Source organism: Pelobates fuscus, chromosome 1, assembly GCF_036172605.1.
Source record: "Pelobates fuscus isolate aPelFus1 chromosome 1, aPelFus1.pri, whole genome shotgun sequence".
Lineage (NCBI taxonomy): Eukaryota > Metazoa > Chordata > Amphibia > Anura > Pelobatidae > Pelobates > Pelobates fuscus.
The window spans coordinates 411,235,184-411,257,334 of NC_086317.1; the positions used below are offsets into that span (position 1 = coordinate 411,235,184).

Here is a 22,151-nt window from a genome sequence, read left to right on the forward strand (position 1 = left end):
TCCAAGTCGTTTCATACCTGGTTGGAGTGTACAGATGAGAAACTACACTGTTTAAATTGCAGCACTAAGTCAGCCTCTAGTGGTTGTCTACCAGCCACTAGAACCGCTTCCAGCTTGCTAGATGACTTTTGGTTTCCTAAATGACGCTGGATGTCTTTGCACTCTGCATGAGGACATCTAGAGTCTGTGAAAACCCTGTGGGAAAGCATTGATTCAGTTCTTTCATGTGGAAGCACTTAATGCGCTTGCTGCATATGCGCATTATGTCCCCCTGTCGGAGGAAACTGAGCGACATCTCTGCTAGATCAGGTAAGTAAATTACTTTCATTGAGGGGAGCAGAGGGAGCTATAGTTAGGAATAAATGTTTGTGTTCCCAACACTAGCATACCTTTGAGTTAGAATCTTGTGCTTATTCTGTTAATAAATATTTTACCTGTGATGTGTCTAGCATTCCAACCAACATGGAAGGGTTAAAGGATTCTATAATAAACTACATAATGTATCCTGTTCCGGTGCAGTATATATGCACAAATGGAATTGAACACATTTTATTTAGGTTTTATTGATTCATGGCATTTTAAATTGGCACTTGCTTGCATTGGTCATTGATGTGATTTATATTGCACGAATATGAAATTATGTAACAATTGTAAATAAAGACACTTATTAACTACATGTTCTATTGTGTTTTCCAGTTCTGGAACTTTAATGGATCCTAAATCAAGTCTGGGTTCAAGTTTGCGTGCACCTAAATCTCTGCCCTATGTGCTGCCGTGGAAAATTAGTAAGCAATTTGTGTTAACATTGCTTGTATCAGCTCTAGGGGGTGCCATAGGTCTTAATATTATTGTAGCACAATTTATCTCTACTGTTTAGTGGGATAAATGTAAATAACCAGCTGCAATAAAGTTAGAAGCCTCAAATAACCGTAAACATTTAATTATACTTTTGAATTCATCCTCCTAACATCATTAATTGCATTTTCCAGGATTGCTGTAAGATATTAATGCAGAGAAATGTATTTTGGAACCAGTCTTAATTTTCTTTTGATGTTTCTGCATACAATGTTGATTTTCTCAGCCAACCCAACGCTTCTGCACTGCACAATCAAATACTCTCAATACTGTTATTTTAGGTATAACAAAGTTGAACTTTGCAGCGTCAAAGGCGCCTCTAGACGTGTTAACTCTGCAACTGAAAACATTGCTGTTCCTGCAAAACAATGTTTTAAGTTGCTGAATTAAAGTGTCAAACATTGCACCCATGCCACTTCATTGAGATGAATTGATCTGGGTGACTATAGAGTTACTTTAAGTGTTTAATTATAGACCATAACTCTTAAAGGACCACTCTAGTGCCAGGAAAACATACTTGTTTTCCTGGCACTAGAGTGCCCTGAGGGTGCCCCCACCCTCAGGGACCCCCCCCCGCCCGGCTCTGGAAAGGGGAAAGTGTTTAAAACTTACCTTTTTCCAGCGGTGGGCGGAGAGCTCTCCTCCTCCGATCCTCCTTCTCCTCCCCGTCGGCTGAATGCGCACGCGGCAAGAGCTGTGCGCGCATTCAGCCGGTCACATAGGAAAGCATTCATAATGCTTTCCTATGGACGCTTGCGTGCTCTCACTGTGATTTTCACAGTGAGAATCACGCAAGCGCCTCTAGCGGCTGTCAATGAGACAGCCACTAGAGTAAATAGGGGAAGGCTTAACCCATTCACAAACATAGCAGTTTCTCTGAAACTGCTATGTTTATGAAAAAATGGGTTAACCCTAGAATGACCTGGCACCCAGACCACTTCATTAAGCTGAAGTAGTCTGGGTGCCTAGAGTGGTCCTTTAATTTGTGTGAAATCTATTAGTAGATCATTAGCTTCAAGAACCCAATCATTTATCTAGATTATATTGTTACAATGGCACTTGTTAAGGGGTGGGATATATTAGACAGCAAGTGAACAGTTGGTTCTTGAATTTCATATTTTGGAAGCGGGGACAAATGGTGAACTTGCACCGAGATCATGTGTGTCCATAGCTCATCTATTTAGCATCTGTGGTATGCCCAACCTTAAAGGATCTGGTGCTGTAGTAGTACCAGATACCACAGGACACGTTTAGTGGTCTTGTGGAGTCCATGCCTTGACACCTCAGTTTAACAGCACAAGATGGGTCTAAGCAATTTAATGTTGTGGGTGATCAGGGAGGTCAAAGGTGCCTTATTCCAGGGCCCTATTTTTCCCTTCGTATAGTGGCAGTACTTACAAGTGGGATGCTCCTTAGGGTTCTGAACAAGAAGCTCCCCCTTCTTTAGAATTTAAATGCTGTGCTCCGCCTTCTGCCTCCATATAAGCTGTAACCCAGAGACATACACCAGTTCTTCTTGTCCCGGCAACGGGACGGACAGGTTCCCCCACAGTGCAGGTGGAGATTTGGTGCGTTCAGCACAGGTTGCTGACCGGGAGGTGAGTGCCCGATAGTTTCCCGGGCGGGAACTGAGCGGCAATAGTACTTCTGGGTTCGCGTTACGGAACGCGACCGGGTACTGGCTTTTGTGTTTTTTTCTGATCATTGCTCGTTACGCATGCGCACAGCTGTGGAACGCACGCCCGGGAGGTTTTGCGTTCTACCCAACACAGAATCGCGCTACTGAGCATGCGCGAAACGGTGTTTGGCGCCAAATTACAAATTTGGACCTATATGGCTGTGCAGGACCTTCCTGACCCCAAGGGTGGGTGTACAGTCCTGGTTCTCCGTGTCACCAGCCTCCTACACGGATCTTAGGTGATTTGAGGTGAGATTTATCTATTTAAACTCTCCTTTTTTCACCTTTCTTTATGCATGCTCCTGGAATTAAATTATTCTGTTTTTTCCCACAGTCCTGTGTCTCCAGATAAGACAAGATGTCAACTTCTGTTCCGAAAAAAGCCACAAGCAAATCTAAGCACTTATGTTGTCTGGAAGTGCAGTACCTCTACCTGACGGATGTCGCAAAAAGAAAAAGCCAAGCAGACTGATATGGCATCCTTCCTGGGCTGCTTTCAGGAACATTTGTCCCAGACATTTTGAATCTTTTAAAGTGAGCTATTCGGGAGAAACTGCCCACAAAGCGTAGGAGGAATAGATCTTCTCCTGTGTCTGACGTCTCTTCAGGTGAATGCTTTTTTTCTTCACCTTCAGGATATTTCCAGCCTGGCTTCAAGTGTGGAGGAGGGGTTTCCACCAGAAGAGCTGAAGAAAGTTATTAAAGAAGTGACGACGGCAGTACAAGAAACTGAACCTACCAAGAGAATGGAAGAATCCTGAAAGACGTGCGTTTATTTCAAAGCATTTTAAACTGCTGTTCAAGCTACAGTCTGAAGAAAAATGGGAAGAGCTTCCTAAGGTGGATGTTCAGATTGCCCAGCTATCAAAGAAAACCACTATACCCATTGGCGAAGTCTCAGGGCTTAAAGACCCAATGGACAAACGGGCCGAAACTTCGTGTAGAAGAATATTCCAGGCCGCAGGATATCAGTGCAGAGATGAAATTGCAGGTTCAGCGGTTCTCAGAGCTCAGAGCGTTTGGCTACAAGCCCTGGAAGATTCCCTTATGGGAAAATCAGATACAGATCCTTCCCATCTCTTGTTCCTACTGAAACTCTCCAATGAATTTCTTTCGGATGCCTCTGAGTTTCTGCGTTTATCAGCGAGAATTATGGGTTTGTCGTCCGTAGCCAGAAGAGCGCTTTGGCTACGAACATGGACAGCTGATTCTGCGTCTAAGGCATCCTTATGTGACTTACCCTTTGGACAAGGTGGTCCTGAGAGGAACAATCTTTTTGGCACTCCTTTGGAAGACATTATTGGACAGATGTCAAATACAAAGAAAGCCCTACCTCTGGAATCAAGAACCAGGGATATAAAAGATTTCAGTACAAGGGTCAGAGGTTTTTTCGTTACCAGGGTCGGTTTCGCAGGTTTCAAAAACATGGTGGAAACAGCCAGTGGTCTAGACAGGAATCCAACAGGTAAGACAAAAAGTGGAAGTTTTGACACCATAAGAGTGGAGGTCGCCTTTGGTTCTTCGCCCACGTATGGGAAAAGAGTACTTCCAATGGGTGGATTACAAGAACCATTTCAGAAGGTTACAGAATAAAATTTTCATCAAAACCACGTCCATCCTTCCTACTGTCAAGCTATCCTTTAAGAGTAAAAACAGAGGCTCTCCTAACAGAAGCTCTTCTTCTTTTAAGAAAAGATGTGGTAGAGAAGGTACCCAAACGTTGGGAATTTCAGGGAGTTTAATCACGCCGTTTTCTGGTTCAAAAACCAGATGGATCCTTTCGGCCGATCCTAGACCTGAAACAAGTAAACACCTGCATGCCGTACCAGAAGTTCAGTTTGGAAAGTATTCTGTCTGTGACACACATTTTACGAAAGGGAGATTACATGGCAAAGTTAGATTTAAAAGATGCTTATCTCCATGTACCGGTTTTAGAATCTTCCCGGAAGGGTTGCGGTTTTAACAAGTAAGCGAAGGATTCTCCATTTACAATTCAGGGCTCTTCCCTTTGGCCTATCCTCAGCTCCTCGAAAATCCTGGCACCCATAGCAGCAGTTTTAGGTCTGAAAGGTATCTCGATTGTTCCATACCTGGACGATTGGTTCCTGCAAGCCCAATCAAGACAACTGCTAACTTTTCATCTCAAGATTGCAATGAAGGTTTTAAAAGATCACGGTTGGATCCTGAACCTGGAAAAATCCAAGCTGCCTGCGTCACGAAGTCTAGAATTCTTGGGTCTTCGAGTAAATTCACAGCCCCTCTCTCTTTTTCTACCAATAGTGAAACAAATGAGGATTTTAAAAGCCGTATCAAAGCTACAAAAAACCTATGCTTTATCAGGGATGCTATGAGGTTACTGGGCCTCCTCACTTCTGCAATCCCGGCGGTAGCCTGGGCAAAGGCAGAATCAAAACCATTGCAAAGGGACATCCTTTCCCAATGGACACGAAAACAGGAAGATCTAGACTCGCCCTTCCACCTATCCGAAGGGGTGAATAGACAACTGAACTGGTGGAAACACAGAAGCAACATTTCAAAGGGCCTATCGTTTGCACAGAAACAGTGGATTACGATAACCACAGATGCCTTCCAGACCGGTTGGGGCGCCCATCTAGGTTCTCAGTTCCATCAAGGTCGTTGGAACAGTGTGGAGGCAGGCGCTTCCTCAAAATTTCAGGAAATTAAAAGCGGTTTGGAAGGCACTGGTTTCCTTCAGTTCAGCCATCACCAATCAGCCAGTGAGGATTCAGTCGGACAACGCCACTACAGTGGCTTATTTGAATCACCAGGGAGGCACGAAGGTGAAAGCTCTACAAGATCTCTGCTACCGCATAATGTCTTGGGCTCAAGCGACTCTTCTCGCTATATCAGCTACCCATATCAGAGGGTCTCTTAACATTATTTCAGACGACCTCAGCAGAAGCCATTGGTCTCAGGCAGACTGGGCACTGTCAAGCCAAGTTTTCTGGGAGCTGGTTTCACGCTTCGGCAGGCCAGAGATTGCCTTGTTGGCCACAAGGGTGAAACAGAAATGTACAAAGTTTTGCTTCTCTCCATTCAGGAGATTACCCAGATGTCCTAGACGGTCTATCGATCCCTTGGAGCTTCGACATGGCTTATGTTTTCCCTCCTGTCGCTCTTATACCACGGATTGTTCGGAAGTAAGATGGGGAAGGCAAGAATTTTGGCAGTCCTGCCCTTCTGGCCGAACAGAAGTTGGTTTTCAGAAGTGGAAAACATGACAATCTCACGTTGACATCTCCCAGTCTCTACTCAAATATTGGAGAATGTGACTCTCCCCGTGGAAGCTCTGGAGATTTTTCACCTGACGGCATGGTTGCTGCAAGGGTGATCCTTCAAGGCCATGGTCTTTCTGACCTTTTATATGATGTGTTGCTGTCTTCTGTCCGCTTGTCTATTTCGAAAATCTATTTCAGAGTTTGGATTAAGTTCAGAACCTGGTGTTCACTTCAAGGTTTGGATCCGGCCAAAGCCTCTATCCCGAAAATTCTTTCTTTTCTGCAAGATGGGTTTGAAGCCGGCCTGGGAGTATCTACGCTCAAAGGCCAGATTTCAGCTCTAAGTCACTTTCTGGTTTGTGTCATTGCCTCAAGCCTTCTTATTCGAAGATTTCTTAAATCCATAAGGCTTAAGAGGCCTCCTAAGTTAGTACCTTTCCCTACTTGGGATCTGTCTCTTGTGCTTCAAGCCCTTTGTGAACTACCGTTTGAACCATTACTGGAGGTTCCTATCAAGTTACTTACCTTTAAGACGGTTTTCCTGGTGGCTATCACCTCTGCTAGATGAGTAGGTGTGATCCGAGCTCTCTCTTCCTGTCAGGAATTCAACATTTTTTTCATCAAGACAAGGTGGTCCTGCACACCAAGCCTTCTTTTTTGCCTAAGGTTATTTCTAGTGCTGCTTTTAACCCACCTATTGTCCTGCCGGCTTTTTGTCATCTCCTACATCGGATCTGGAAAGAAAGTGACATCTCCTAGATGTTGGAAGATCCCTGAAAATCTATCTTCAGAAGACTCAGGGATTTAGATCCTTAGATCATCTATTGTATATTTTCATGGCACTAACAGGGGTTGTGCTGTCTCAGGACCCTCTTTGGCCAGATGGCTGACGTATACAATCAGGTTGGCTTATCAATCCAAAGGGATTCCCCTTAGTTTCCCTTTAAAGGCTCGTTCCACTAGAGCTATGGCGACCTCCTGGGCTGAAAGCAGCCGCCTCACCTGAAGACATCTGCAAAGCTGCTACTTGGTCTTCCTTACATAATTTTATCAAGCATTGTAGGCTGGACGTATTCTCATCATCTGAAGCTGCTTTGGGCGTAAGGTGCTACAAGCTGTGGCCTGCTGAGTTCCCACCCTTTGTTTTATGCAGGGGTCTTGCTATATCCCACTTGTAAGTACTGCCACTATACGAAGGGAAAAACAGTAATTTTACTTACCGTAAATTCCTTTTTTCTTAGTATAGTGGCAGTACTGGCTTTCCCTCCGCTTTCAAATAGATTAAATTCTATGCATCATTCGGTCTCCGTTTGGTTCTTTTGTATTACTGGTGTATGTCTCTGGGTTACAGCTTATATGGAAGCAGCAGGCGGAGCACAGCATTTAAATTCTAAAGAAGGGGGAGCTTCTTGTCCAGAACCCTAAGGAACATCCCACTTTTCTTGTACTACTAAGAAAAAAGGAATTTACGGTAAGTAAAATTACTGTTTTTTTACCTTGCATTTCAGAGAGTCTTGGATGGATTTCACAAGTAAGTAGATTAATCTCATAAGAGAAAGCATTAGGTTGCTAGTAAAGGACCTGCCAAAAATGGGGTACATTGGCTTTGTGGCAGGTTTAAACAATGTATAATCTTATACTGTGACTAAATAACCCTATTTTTGAGTAGATTAGGTATATATATTTTTATATAATGTGTGTGTGTGTATATGTGTGTGTGTGTATATGTGTGTATATAGCATGCATGTTCAGGTGAATGCAGCCCTCTTGGTTTTCTCATACAGTTTATAACTGCCTCTTGTGTCTCTGCACCTTTACTGGCATACCTGTGGTTGTGCCTCCTTAATTGGGACAATCTACAAGATAGGAGTTAATTAAAAGTCCCTCCCCTTTATCCCATTAAGGGCTTTCCCTGGCAAACCCACCTTAGTTCTTCCTTGTCCAAGCACATGACGCATCAAGCTTCTACTTGAGATGATGCACACTGGGGGAGGAAGCCTGATAGCCGCCCGGGTGGTAGGTTGAGCCTCCATGGCTCTGTCCATGGAGGTCCCAGAGCCCTTACAGGTATTTATGTTGCGACGAGTATGTTCCGACTTTGTGATTATGGATGGGCCATGGGACGCCTTCATGACGCTACCCGGGTGGTGTTGCATGCCACCGAAGTTCCAGGTACGCCGTTGCACACGTGAACCGGCGCTGTATTTGAATCAATGGGGGTATAAATGCTGTGCGGTCTCCCTCTGGCCGCTGGATGCTTGTCAAAAAGGATTCTCCTTGTCACCAGTCCCTCACACGGCTCAGAGGTTTTTGAGGTAAGATTAAAAAAATCTTTACTTTGAAAGTCTTTGCTTTCTGTTAAATGGTTTAGGGTCTTAAAGGTATATTTCTGTTATGTTTCAGATATGTCTATCCCTCAGCAGATTGATAAAGACATTTCTACTCTGCAACTAGGAAGGCCTCATCCAAAGCCAAACATTTAGTTTGCAATGATTGTTCCACCCTCCTACCGGATGGTACTAGGACAAAAGTGTGTATTCAATGTGTTTGGGAAAAATCCAAACAAATATATCAAGTTTCCTTTCGGCAGGTCTGATCTTCAGACCGAAAGAATGGATGGTCGTCACAAATGCGAAAAACTCAGGCTGGGGCACTCTTCTAAATTTGTTAATGTTCCAAGGTACTTGGTCCACAGAAGACAACAGGTCAACAAATTACAGAGAATTGAAGACAGTTATTCACGCCCTTCACCGATTCAGATCTTGGATAGAAAAGATGCCCGTAAGAATACAGTCAAACACAGTGGTCCAGAGTGGAAAGTCTGTTCCGGCTATGTGCCGACATTATGTGCTGGGCTCAGGTTCACTTAGAAGACATCTCTATGGTCCACAAAAAGGGCATCGACAATGTCATTGCAGACTACCTCTGCAGAGGAAAATGGGATCAGAAAGAGTGGTCTCTAAACCCAAGGATATTCGACGTTCTAATAAAGAGATTTGAAATGCCAGTGGTAAACCTCATGGCAAGAAGAGCAAACACCAATGTTCCCAAATTTGGCTCCCTATTAAGGACAGATCATCCTCAGTGGATGATAAGCTATCACTCCAATGGGAAATTTTTCCCTAGCGTACATCTTTCCAACAATAAAGCTGATCCCAAGAATTCTTCAAAAGATCAGAAACAGACAGGGCAGTGGTTCTAGCAATAATTCCGTACTGGCCAAACAGGAGCTGGTTTTTGGTCTTGAAGGAGATGTTTTCCACGTACTGGGAACTTCAAATCTCAAAGCTCTGATAGAAAACAGGGCGTTACCTCTGGAAATTCTTCAGATGTTCAGATTGACGGCATGGCTGTTGCAAGGCTAATCCTTCGTCATCAGGGTTTTCAATTACTCCTTCAATCTACCAGACGTTCCACCTCAAAGTTGTACATGAGAATTTGGGTGAAATTTCTACATTGGTGTATCTTCAAGTACATCCTTCGTGTTGATTCTATATTACACTTCCTTCAGGATGGGCTTCACAAAGGTCTGGGTGTTTCCACTTTAAAAGTCCAACTATCTGCCTTGAGTTTTTTCTAGTGAAGGATTTAGCGTTGTATGTTCTAATTAGGAGATTCTTCAAAGAAGTAAGGCTTCTTAGACCACCCAGGAAGTCATATTTTCCCTCCTGGGATCTTTCTTCAGTCCTGCAAGCTCTCTGTGAACCTCCTTTTGAACCTTTTGGGGAAGAATGGAACACGCAAGAAGGACTTTTTGGTGGCCATCACCTCTGCCAACAGGCTTTCTTCATCGGACGAATTCATTATATTCCATCAAGATATGGTAGTGCTCCATTCTAAGCCTTCATTCCTACCAAAGGTTTTCTCTTCTAGAGCTGTAAATCAGCCCATCGTTTTACCTTCCTTCTGCAATAATGCCGCTTTGCTGCAGGAACTAAAATGGCATAAATTGGGATTAAAGAAAATCTGATCACCTGTTGGTCAATTTCCAAGGGAAATTTAAAGGGGAAAGAGCCTCTTGTAATTCTGTCTCTCGTTGGTTGATACAATCAAAATAGCGTATGCTTCCAGTAACATTCCTATAGCTACGTCTCTTAAAGCACATTCCACAAGAGCAATGTCCACATCATGGGCAGAATAGGCTCTTGCTTTGCCCAAAGAAATTTGCACAGCGGCTTCTTTGTAATGCCTGATGAAGGTGTTGAATGATGACAGGCATTACAGGCTAGATGTATTCTCATCCTCTGAAGCTGCATTTGGGCGTAAGGTGCTTCAAGCAGTTGTGGCATAATGCCCACCCAATGGGAATCTTTCTATATCCCACAGGTACTGCCACCATATGCTAGAAAAAAACTGACATTTTTACTTCCGTAAAAAAAAAATTTTTTTTTTCTTCCTTTCTTTGTTAATATGGTGACCATACAATACTCCCTCACTCTGAATTAAAAAATTACTACTTGTATTTGACTTGTGTGGTGTGTTTTCTTGCTACGACTGAAGTGGGTTTGCTGGAGGATGCCCTTTATGGGATAAATGGGAGGGACTTCTAATGAACTCCATCTTGTAGATGCTTGTCCCAATTAAGGAGGCACAACCACAGGTACTGCCGCCATATTAAGAAAAATTTACGGTAAGTAAAAATGTCTGTTTTTCCCTTTAGATTTGTCTTGGGCATTTTGTGTAGAATAGCTTCCCCCCTTTTTGTTTTGGCATATGTCAGTCTTAAACTTTTTTTGTTTTCTTGGTAGGTTCCAGTAAGGACTAATCTATTGAGTAAGTATTTCCACTTCAGTATCTGTCTATATAAATCACTTGGTGTGGGAAGTCTTGCGACAATGCTGTTCTAGATACTTGTTAATTTGTATGGTAACTGTATGAACTTTTCATTTGCATGCTTGGCTGCAAAATTTAAAGTAAAATATTTGTCACTGCAAATACACTTGAGAAGGTATGTCCAATGCTAGTGTGTTAATGGAAAGAGATTTGTACAGTGTGTGTGTGTGTTAGTTAATACGTGAATGATGGGGTATAAATGCAATTTTTCCAAATGGCAGAAATTTAGTTCTCCCTCATTGGTGCAAGCTGCAGCCAATTCTTATTGGATTTTGCCTCTCCCATTTTGTTTACCTTAGCCTGCAGGGAGGCTTCAGTAACGCTCCTGCTGCAAGCATAGCCATATAGAGACCACTGTATGCAACACCAACCAGTACAGTTCATACTGTAGGATGCAATAATGTATTATTCCAATACAAGCTGCATTGAGCTGCAACTGCTACTTGTATGCTCCATGCTGCTGAACTCATTGCTGCAGACCCAGGTTCTGGAGCCTACAGACTGCATCTGCGTCATATGAAATGTGCTCTAGGTACACTTAATCTTGCCCTCTGGTTTACAGTTTAAAAAGAGGTAAATGGAAGTTACGTGGAAGGTATACCTGACTGATTGTGCTAGTTAAATGATAGTTGCTGTGCAAGTACTTGGATGCATGTTATATGCTTGCAATGGCTTACTCCTGCAGCATCCAGGATGTTGTGTGCCATCACAGGGGTACTGATATATGTATTCAAACATGGGTAACTACAGCCTACTTTTTGAATCTGGGTTATTTAATGTGTTCTAGCTTTGAAAGCAGAAGGAAAATTGTATGCTTTCCTCTGAATCACTGATCTCTGCTCAGTAATCATTATGCAAGCTGCTTTACATGCCTGTAATTGTGTTTTGTTTTCCTTTTCCAGAGAAATCCTACTTTTACAGACTTGTAAGAGAAGATTGCCCTTTCAAGTGCCTGTGCGTTGATATTGTTGGTGTTTGTTTTGAATTTGCAAGTTAAACTCTGCTTCAAGAAAGCTTTATCTAGGCCATTTCTACACCATGTCAGGAGGAAAGGGTTTGCAGTTATAGTATTTATGTTGGCGTGTCCCAACTGTTAGCTGGAGTCACAAGCCATATTGACATTTCTAGCAATGTGCCATGGGCTACTTTTGTTGGGCACCCTTTCCCATAGTAACAGTCCTGAGGTATTTTTGTTTTTACGCACATGTTTAAATACTGCTGCTGGTCTCGGAGATGGACCTGGTTGAGAAGCACCAATCAGATGTCTATATCTGAGGACTTGTGATGTGACATTACACAGCCATCACAGATTACCCACTGAAAGCTCTCAGTCCAGCAGATAAAGGTTACTGCATTGGACGTCTTATGTTTACAACGTTGGAATAGCAAACACTATGCTAAAATTGATTTTATACCTTAGTAATATTTTATGTAGTCGCTTATTAAGATACACCTTTATTTTGGCTTAAATATTGGTAACTGCATAACCCTTTGTCTCACAAAGTTTATTCTAGTCCGTATATCAGTTGGCTATGATACCTTTGTTAATAAACAAGATACAACTGAATGGATTGTGGTTTATTTCAGTTTTACAATGTGAACTGTAGCTGCATTTATTTTATCTGATAATACAACATGTATCACAATGAAAGTGGTTTACATTGCAATTGCACTTAATACCAAGTTATATTCTCTATTGGAGACATGTTATAAAAGCAATAAAGCTACTAATTTGCCATTTCTTCTCAGTCCTTTCTTCACATTATATCATGGATTGGTTTTAAGCCTCATTATGGCCAGTTACTGAACTGGAAATTGCACATTTTAATTGGCTGACTAGCTGAATGATATATGCCATCTATCGGTAAAGTGAGCTTCACACCAACTTTTTGTTTGTGCAAACTCTGACCATCTTATTAACCGTATATTAAAATAACCAACCACAAAACTGGACAGAGTATTTAAAACAAAAGTTGTAATTTTTATTTGAAACTGTACTATTTGACTTCTGCTGCCTGTCCTAGGTTCAAAAGATGTTATTTTTCCGGTTGACATATCCGGTTAATATAGCCCTAAACCTATAAAACAACCTTGATTTGGGGAGGTGGACTTATATGCCAGAATATCTGGTACATGAAGTTTGAGTCTGTACACTTTTTCACTGATTATTGTAAAATAATTGCTTAAAACTCCTACTCCACAGCCCTGCTAGAAAGCCCTTTAACAGAAATAAAATGATTGCATTAAAATACTTGTATCAATCAATGGCTTCTCCTTCAGATTTTCTTCCCCTGTTTAATGCATTAAAAGCAATAAAACCGTAGAATAAAAATTTGTATTCCATGCCTTGATGGTACCTCTTTAATGGTAGACCTTCACGGTTTCACTCACTGCAGATAGCTTTCCTAATTTGTTTAACTCTTGGTGATTACAAATGTTCATTTCCTTCCAGAATCATTTATTTGAAATCCACATTGAATTCCCAATTCTCTTTTTAATAAATAACCTTGATCTGTGAATTGAGAAAGATGTAGAGCCATCTATGCAGAACCAAGAATGCTACGATATAGGGTAGATTTAAAACATGCGCGCAAAGATATTTCAGACAGCTGCTAGAAAGACAAATACACAGATGCTCTGTGTCATTCACAGACCCATATTCTAAGGCGCGCGCACACACAGATACAGTGTCAGACATGTAGACTCACAAATGCCAAAATACACTCAGACACCTGACCATTACACAAACAGGGATTTTTGACCTCACATTCTAAATACATAAACATGTAGTTGGTACCACTTTGCAGCTATTACAGATTCCGCTCTTCTGGTAAGGTTTTCCCAAAGATATTGGCATTTGTTCCCTTTCATCGAGTATAGAATTTGTGGACTAGAAGGCCTTGCTCACTATCTTCATTCCAAAGGTCAATGGGGTTGAGGTCAGAGCTTTGTGTGGGCTAGTAAAGTTCTTCCAGACCAAACTTGTCCAACCATGTCTTTATGGACCTTAGTTTGTGCACTGGGGCACAGTCGTGCTGGAATAGGAAATCAAAACTGGATGGGTAACACTTTCCTGTACTCCAGTGGCAACCAAAAGATACACCCCCTCCCCCAATGTTTCAAAACTTGACATGCCATGGTCATTATAAAGGCATGCAAAGCATTATGGGAGTTGTAGTTCTACCTTTTGGCCACCCCTGATTTACACCACTCATTGCTCGGCCATCAAACAGTCTTCCAGGAAGCTCTTATCAGGGTTTTGTGTTATTACTGCAGTGCAGTGGAAAGTTTTATGCACCATGCTCCTCGGTGCTCTGACTTTACAAGGTCTAATGCTTAGTGACCGAGTTGCTGCTGTTCCTAAATGCTTACACTTTCCAATTATCACTTGGCCATGGAATATCTTGCAGGGATGAGATTTCACAAATTGACTTATTGCAAATGTGGCATCCTATCACCGTACCACGCTTGACTTCTATAAACCTGTGGCAATGGGTCTGATTGAGAGATCTGAATTCAAAAATTTTAAGGACGTCACAATACTTTTTGTCCTATGTAGAAACATTGAGTGTACGTGTAGTCCTGTAAGTTTGTCTGATCATTAGACAGTCTCTTGGCATATGCTGCTTCCCTGCTCCAATTTGATGCAGATTGTAGATTTACATTTTGATGGAGCCCTTGTCTGTCTTTGGTGCTCTGATGCTTGTAACGTACTATATTTAAGGAACAATTTGCAGTTATGCAAGTCATGTTTACACTACTCCAGGTAGCGAATGTAGCCATGGAGGACAAACTGAAGGAAAAGAACAGGGCATAAAAACCAGCATAATAAAAAATGTTGGGAACATGCGTGGAACAGGTTCCATAAGGAATAACCATGAGTTTACTCAAGCAAGAGTCCTATATTGTAAACAAATAAAATTGCTCAGGATTTTAACCATCATGCACTCCACTTTCTCATAAAGTTTAGTTAAGCTTTATCGAGGGAGGGGGGTGGATGTAAACAGGGAGGTAGAGCCTTTCCAAAATTTAGCTATTCTCCTACAAGCAACCCTGCAAACTTTTTAATTTAATAAATTAATGCAGTTTTTGATTGTAGTAACCTTTGCTGGCATGGTGGACAGATGTCTAATGTGCACAGGATTTTTAATGTCACACCTCTTTATGTGCAGAGTTTCACCTCCATGCACCATGACCACTTCAAACATGAAAGTATTCATAGTGCCTGGAACAACCCTTTAATTTTGTTTTGTGTGAGAATTCAAAGTTTTGAGGTTGCCTGTATTCCTTCACAGTACTTTGAATGGTAAAACATTGCCCCCCTCCTCCTCAGAAAGCTGGCAAGATAGTAAAAACTTTGCAACAGTATATAATACATACGATAAGTACTATAAGACAAGACATCCTGAGAAGTCTTCCTTAGTATAGTAAGCACATATAGGCAACAAAAAAAACATATGTAATATATAGTGTTTCTATGTAGATTGACACATAATCCCAAATTCATAAAGTGATGGTACCTATGCAGCAAAATGACAGATGTCTAATATTTCTTCTCTCCCACACTAGGCATATGACTATTTTATACACATTCATAAAGTGTTGGTTATGTGGCTCCCTGAAGACAGATTTATGGTCGTGCTGAAGCTGACAGTCTCTGTACAGAAGTCCTCGGCAGCCTGTTAGCTGGTAAAAAAGAAACATGGGAATTTTATTTTTTTTCGTCCTACACATTCTGAATTAAATGCACACTATCGGCACCAAACCAACTTGGCTTAATGAAGCAGTTTTGGTGTACAGATCATGCCCGGCGGTCTCACTGCTCAAATCTCAGCCGTTTAAGAGTTAAATCACTTATTATACAGACACCCCTGCATGTTACTTGCACAGACTTCTTGAAAGGAGCCTAAATATTTTAGGCTCCTGTATTGCGCATTCTATTTCATTTAGAATTTATTCCATGCACCGATAATAGACTTCTAGACTTTGCAGGAGCATCCTGCATGTGATTGAAGTTCAAATTGCAGTGCAGGAGATAAACACTTCCTAACCTCTGCTTGAAAATGAAACCATTTGGTTCATGGAGGCTGCGTGGGTCAGTAGGGCTGTTGCGGGACGTCAGAGGGAGCGGAGCGTCGGCCCAGCGACGAGGGATAGCGGCGCTGGGATAAGGTCAGTGAGTAAAGGGTTTTAACCCTTTATTTACGGGGTTGGGGCAGTGGGAGCGATAGTGCAAGGAGTACAGCTTTGTATTCCAGGCACTAGTATCCATTTAAAGGAACACTACAGTCACCTAAATTACTTTACCTAAATAAAGCAGTTTTAGTGTATAGTTCATTCCCCATGCAATTTCACTGCTCAATTCACTGTCATTTAGGAGTTAAATCACTTTGTTTCTGTTTATGCAGCCCTAGCCACACCTCCCCTGGCTATGATTGACAGAGCCTGCATGAAAAAAAAACTGGCTTCACTTTCAAACAGATGTAATTTACCTTAAATAATTGTATCTCAATGTCTAAATTGAACTTTATTCACATACAGGAGGCTCTTGCAGGGTCTAGCAAGCTATTAACATAGCAGGGGATAAGAAAATCTTAATTAAACAGAACTTGCAATAAAAGCCTAAATAGGGCTCTCTTTACAGGAAGTGTTTATGGAAGGCTGTGCAAGTCACATGCAGGGAGGTGTGACTAGGGTTCATAAACAAAGGGATTTAATTCCTAAATGGCAGAGGATTGAGCAGTGAGGCTGCAGGGGCATGTTCTATACACCAAAACTGCTTCATTAAGCTAAAGTTGTTCAGGTGACTATAGTGTCCCTTTAAGTCAAGTATGCTCGCAGCTGAATGTTTCTGAAGAATTGCCATCAACTGTTTTGCAGTTCATGTCCTGGTTTTATAAACTGGCTATGCTTTCTACTTTTTCAAGACTTTATCATAGCTCGGTTCGCTAAGCTGTGACCTCGATATAGGTAAACCTTTATCAGTCACAGTACGACTACAGTCCGTTTACCAAACAGCTTAGCTAATCTATGATGGGTGGAACTGCTGTTGGATTATTATTATTTATATAGTGCCATCAGATTCCGTAGTGCTGTACAATGGGTATTAAACTACTTATCCTATCAACTCCTTCCTGGTGTAGTAAGAGTCTGCTTCCAGGTGACCCACGTAACTGTGCAGCAAAGTAAAAGTGTGATGGTATGCATTTTATTTATTTAATGCATAATGTTTTATTAAATATTAAATATAATTTCACTTTCAATGTTAACTAAAAAAATACCCCCGCCTTCCCCAACAAAAGTGATTTTTTAATTCTCCACTGTCTGCTAGAATCCTAATTTATGTTAATTGTTAACATAAACAGTAAGCAGGCCTCACGTTTCTTTGCTCTCAGCTGTTGACTAAACAGCAGAGGAAGTGATTAGCAAAGTCCACCTTGACATAAAGGGAATTGCAGGATATTCTAAAAATCAGAAGATGCAATTTGAAAGGCACAGCTGCCAGGAAGTGTTATCTGTGTGGCCTTTCCATTCTGACATAAGGTCTTGTGTTGGTCAGTTTCTCATGCAATGTGGTTGTTGGTTGCTTCAGCTATTTTACTACTACTCCTATGGCTCTCTACCACCCGCAGACCAGGAGACAGTTTTTGAGATTGTAGGTCAACAAGAGCTGAAAGGCCCTAGTTGACCCCCAATTCCTTTAACTATAGTTCACCACTTGCAACTGGACTCCATCTCCCTCTTATTGGTCACCACTTCGCTGGCAGAGACTAGAAGGAGCTGCAGGTCCATAATAGTGAAAGGACTACTGGTGAACTAATCACATAACTTACGCATGATGATAGTTTGCATAAAAAAAAATAATAATTGGCAGTTTGAGCACCATAACCACTATAGTGTACTGTAGTCATTATGGTTCTAGGCGTCCCTTAGTTCCTTCCAATTGTAAGTAGTGAAAACATTTTCGAATGGATTGATACCGTTGTCCAGCCTTCATAAAACAGATAATCAGGTTCGTTCATACTGGAACAAAATTCATTGGCTGAGAGAGAATCAACTGACACTCTTACCCAATGAAGTCTGTCAAAACACAATAAACTGACATTACTAATGAGGAAGTAAGAATTTATTCATTAGTGCTTTTAGAAAAGGTGGCTGGTTTGGAGGGACCCAGGAAAGTGATAATCTGATGGAATGTGGAATAATGCAGAAGGACCTATGGTACTATAACCAATACAACATGTTATAGTGGCTATAATACTTGGACTGCTCCTTTAAGTAATGTTGTCCTTCTAGCACCCTGATGCAAAGAAGCCGTAATTTATATGTGAAGGTAAAATTGCAGACCGCACAGAAGTTACGAATGCCTAAGGTCATTACATAAGGAAGAGATCTGAAACTCATTATTGAATAGCAATAGAGAATTAGTCTCTGTGGACACATAGTAATAAAAAAAATGCAGTTGAGTTGTGAACTACGAGTTGACTATGGGAGACAAGTATGCGGTAGGACAGTAACACGATCACGTTTATTGGGCAGGATGTCATGAGATACAGTTTGATCTATACAACTTCCTTATCAAGTATCATCTAGTAAACTTATTCAGGCGCCCAGTAATGGTGTTTGAGTTCAAAGATCATTAAAGTCCCCACAGGACTATGTATGGAGAGCAGAGAAAATGTGACTCAACATCTTACATCTAACTGTGCAGTGATGCCATAAAACTCGAAGTTCACGGAAAGGTTATATTGTCTTTGATTGCAAAGCTTCTTTGAATTTGGTTGTACCTGCAGAGACAAGTTGTTATAGCGACAGGGCCCAAACAGGGCTGGGTAGTCATTTGTTTCCTTTTTAAGCCACACTGTGCTGAAGAACTGATAATGGAGCCCCTTTCCAATGTAAATAGTTATTATATAAGGGTTTTACATTACTGACTAAACTCGGTCATTACGTTTGACTAAGCCACAAAATGCCTATACAAATAGATAATAAACGAATCTTACACTGCAATTTTATTAGGTTCCTGAGACAACTGCAGAATAGGGGCATCAACTGGCCCTTAGCCCATAGTGTAGAATCACTCTAGGCACCATAACAACTTTGGAGTATTGCAAAGTTCATGGTTCAAAAGTACCCTGCACTTTTTGTAACATATTGTAATAATTATATGAGAGTTGTCAATCAGGCATTCAGGACATTATGATCTTTTTGCCCAATTTGGGACAAGCACATGTACAAACTTGTATCATCTGGGAGTTGTTTCTAAGGTCATTTCTAAAAGGGGAGATTTCTCTTTAACCCCTTAAGGACCAAACTTGTGGAATAAAAGGGAATCATGACATGTCACACATGTCATGTCTCCTTAAGGGGTTAAACTGACACTTTTCTAAAAACCAAAAAACAAGTCCTGCGCATCCAGTATAGGTGTGCACACCCAGGTGCTACCACAATTTATTTGAGGACAAAGTTAAAGCAGCAAACGTCTTGAGCCACAGCCCTTTCTTAATGCTAATGTCAAAGGGCTGCGGCTCGAAACGTTTGCTGCTTTAACTTTGTCCTCAAATAAATTGTGGTAGCACCTGGGTGCAGTGGTGTATCCTGGTTTTGTGCTGCCCTTTGGGAATTCTGGCGTGGGGGGTTCCCCCTTTCCCTGGCATCTAGTGGGGCTGCTGGGCGGGCGGTGCTGTTGAGGGAGCACTTTCCCCTGAGCTCTCTGCTCAGCTCCCTCGCGCGCCGCAGAGTGATGCCGGGGGCCGGATATGACGCCATCGCCACCCGCCCGACCGACCACCCACCCGCCTGGCTTGTCAGTTAGCCATAAAGGCTAACAAGATATTTGCCCTGGGCATATGGGGCGTTTTTTTTTGCCGCCCCCTGGAAAATGCCGTCCAAGGCAAATGCTAAAACGTCCCTGCCTGGGTGTGCACACCTATACTGGATGCGCAGGACTTTTTGGTTGTATATACACTGTTGGGACTTCAGTGTGGAGTATCTGCAGCACATGTCTAATTTTTCTTTGTTTATATATTGAATTTTGTAGGCATTTTTTGCCTCTACCTCACCCTATATATAGTCGCAACTTTTATAAAATAAGCATCAAGTAATACGAAAACACTTCTACCACCTAAAGTTCTTTCATTACGTGGAGTATTCCTTTAACGTTGCTTGACATTGCATAAATCACACAGTCTAATGAGAAGTTATTGAAGAGAATTGCTTACTGAATGTAACTAGTTTTACACAATCAATATCAAGATCAACCCTGAGAAACCTCCAGTGCCTGCGTAGCTTTTTTTCCACTAATGGTGGTGTAAAACACACACCCAGGGCCGTCTTTAACGCGGAATAAACGAGGCAGCTGCCACGGGCCCAGTTACTCTTGGGGGGCCCCAGAGCAGCTACCCCGTGGGCCCCACTGCCCGCAATGTATTTGAGCCCATTGGACCCAGCAGTGCAGCTGCACACAAAGGAAGGAGGCCCACTGGGTGGCCCATGCACTAAGGGTCACCCGGTGGGCATGTGGCCCGGACGGGCGTTGTGCTGGTTAAAGAGCAAGTCACTTCCTCCCACAGAGAAATCATAGCGCGCAGGAGGGGGAAGGCAGTATGGAGGGGACTAGGACAGGAGTGCAAGTGCCTTACTCCCAACTGCCTCAGCCTGTCACTGGACCCCAAGGAAACCACTCTCCAGAAAAAGTAGGGTGGCTAAGTGTAAATATAGTATGTGTGTGTCAGTATGTCTGTGTGTATCAGTATGTCTGTCTGTGTGTCTGATTGTGTCAGTATGTCTGTGTGTGTGTCAGTATGCCTTTCTGTGTGTCTGTTTTTGTCAGGATGTCTGTCTGTTGGTGTGTGTGTTTCAGTATGTCTGTCGATCAGTGTGTGTGTGTCAGTATGTCCATCCATATGTCTGTCAGTGTGTGGGTCAGTATGTGTGCCAGTATGCCTGTCAGTCTGTGTGTTTGTGTTTTTGTGTCTATCAGTGTCTGTGTCAGTATGTCTGTTGGTGTGTGTGTCTGTGTGAGTCAGTATGTCTGTCAGTGTGTGTATGTGTCCGTATATGTGTATGTGAGTGTATCTGTCGGTTTGTCTATCATTGTGTATATGTGTGAGTGCATCTGTCAGTGTGTGTGTGTGTCAGTATATGAGCCAGTGTGTGTGTCAGTATATGTGTCTGTGTGTGTCTGTCAGTGTATGTGTCAGTATGTCTGTCAGCGTGTGTCAGTATGTCTGTCAATTTGTGTCAGAGCGTGTTTCTGTGTGTATGTCTGTCAGCATATGTCTGTTTGTATCTGTTTGCTGTCATTGTGTAACTGTGTGTATTTATCTCAGTGTGTCTATCTGTATGTAGTCAGTTTGTGTATCTGCATGTGTATCAGTGTGTGTGTGTGTTTGTGGGGCAGTGTTTGTGTATATGTGCATACATCTCAGCTTTTAAACACTAACACGACATACAAAAACACCTCTGTGTTAAACACGAAAATTACTTGTAAACACACTCTTGCAGTAAAAAAAGCAACACTATTTATAAATGCATGCTTGCATTCAACCACCAACACCACATACAAACATACTCCTACATTCACACAAACATACGCCATACAAAAACATGCTTACATTTAAACACACAAACACTGTTCAGTGCTAAATACAACCCTGCAAACATGGGAAAATGTAGAGCCCCAGCTGTCAAATCTATGTTGGCGCTGCACGACAGATGGGGAACTACCTTATGGCCACCCTTGCGATAAGAGGAACAACAAATTCTTGCACCAGGGCCCTCTACTTTAGTGCCATCACAACAATAGTCAGTTTATATATAGAAATAAGGATTAAAGGAAACCAACATAAAAAGTAAGTCAAATTTACACTCACAAAAGGATTTGGTATAGAATGGCTTAAAGGGACCACTTCCATATCATGGGGATCTTTGATTAGTATAAGTATAAATGAAAAGCAAAACTGCAGACTTAAAAAAACATGTTTTATATGTACAAAGATTGATACAGCACACCTATAAGGAACAAAGATTACGTAGAGTGGTATTATAATGGTAAAAGTCTTGTATAGTTATGTTATAAGTTGCACTCACAAACCAGTAATATTGGCATTAAATATAACCTCTACAAAAGAAATGGCATGATTTCTCAATAAAATGCCATCAAACTTTGTAATTTTCCAAGGCAACTAACAATAAATAAGAGAAGAATCGTGCAGTATGCCATATCTATTTATCGCATGTAATTTTCTAAAAGGGAATAAGAGAATATCATATTAAAACAGCAGCTTCCAAACCGCCACACTCCAACGCATTTTGTCACCAATTAATTCTTCCGGGGCTCCTGGTCTTCAGATTCACAATAAATACAATCAAACAGGGCGGAGCCTGACTGCCGAACGGAGCAGACGTGTGTCACAAGAGCTCCTGCACATGCTACCGTGAATCCGGGGATATCCCCAACCCTAACGACCCTATAAGCACAGCCTAGCGTTAATATTGCAGAGGAGGCTTCGGTGATTCAGGAGACACCTCACTCGAGTGTCCCC

General features: G+C 41.9%; 1 protein-coding gene across 1 annotated transcript in view; it reads left to right on the top strand.

Annotated features, from left to right (window-relative positions):
- The window catches only part of LOC134578081 (gametocyte-specific factor 1-like), a 30,502-nt gene extending 29,257 nt beyond the window's left edge, over positions 1 to 1,245 (top strand). The window contains exons 8-10 of the mRNA XM_063437097.1: positions 697 to 785; positions 990 to 996; positions 1,137 to 1,245. Of these exons, the coding sequence (XP_063293167.1) occupies positions 697 to 785; positions 990 to 996; positions 1,137 to 1,245 (205 nt within the window). The remainder of the gene's footprint in view (positions 1 to 696; positions 786 to 989; positions 997 to 1,136) is intronic.
- The last annotated feature ends 20,906 nt before the right edge of the window (positions 1,246 to 22,151 follow it).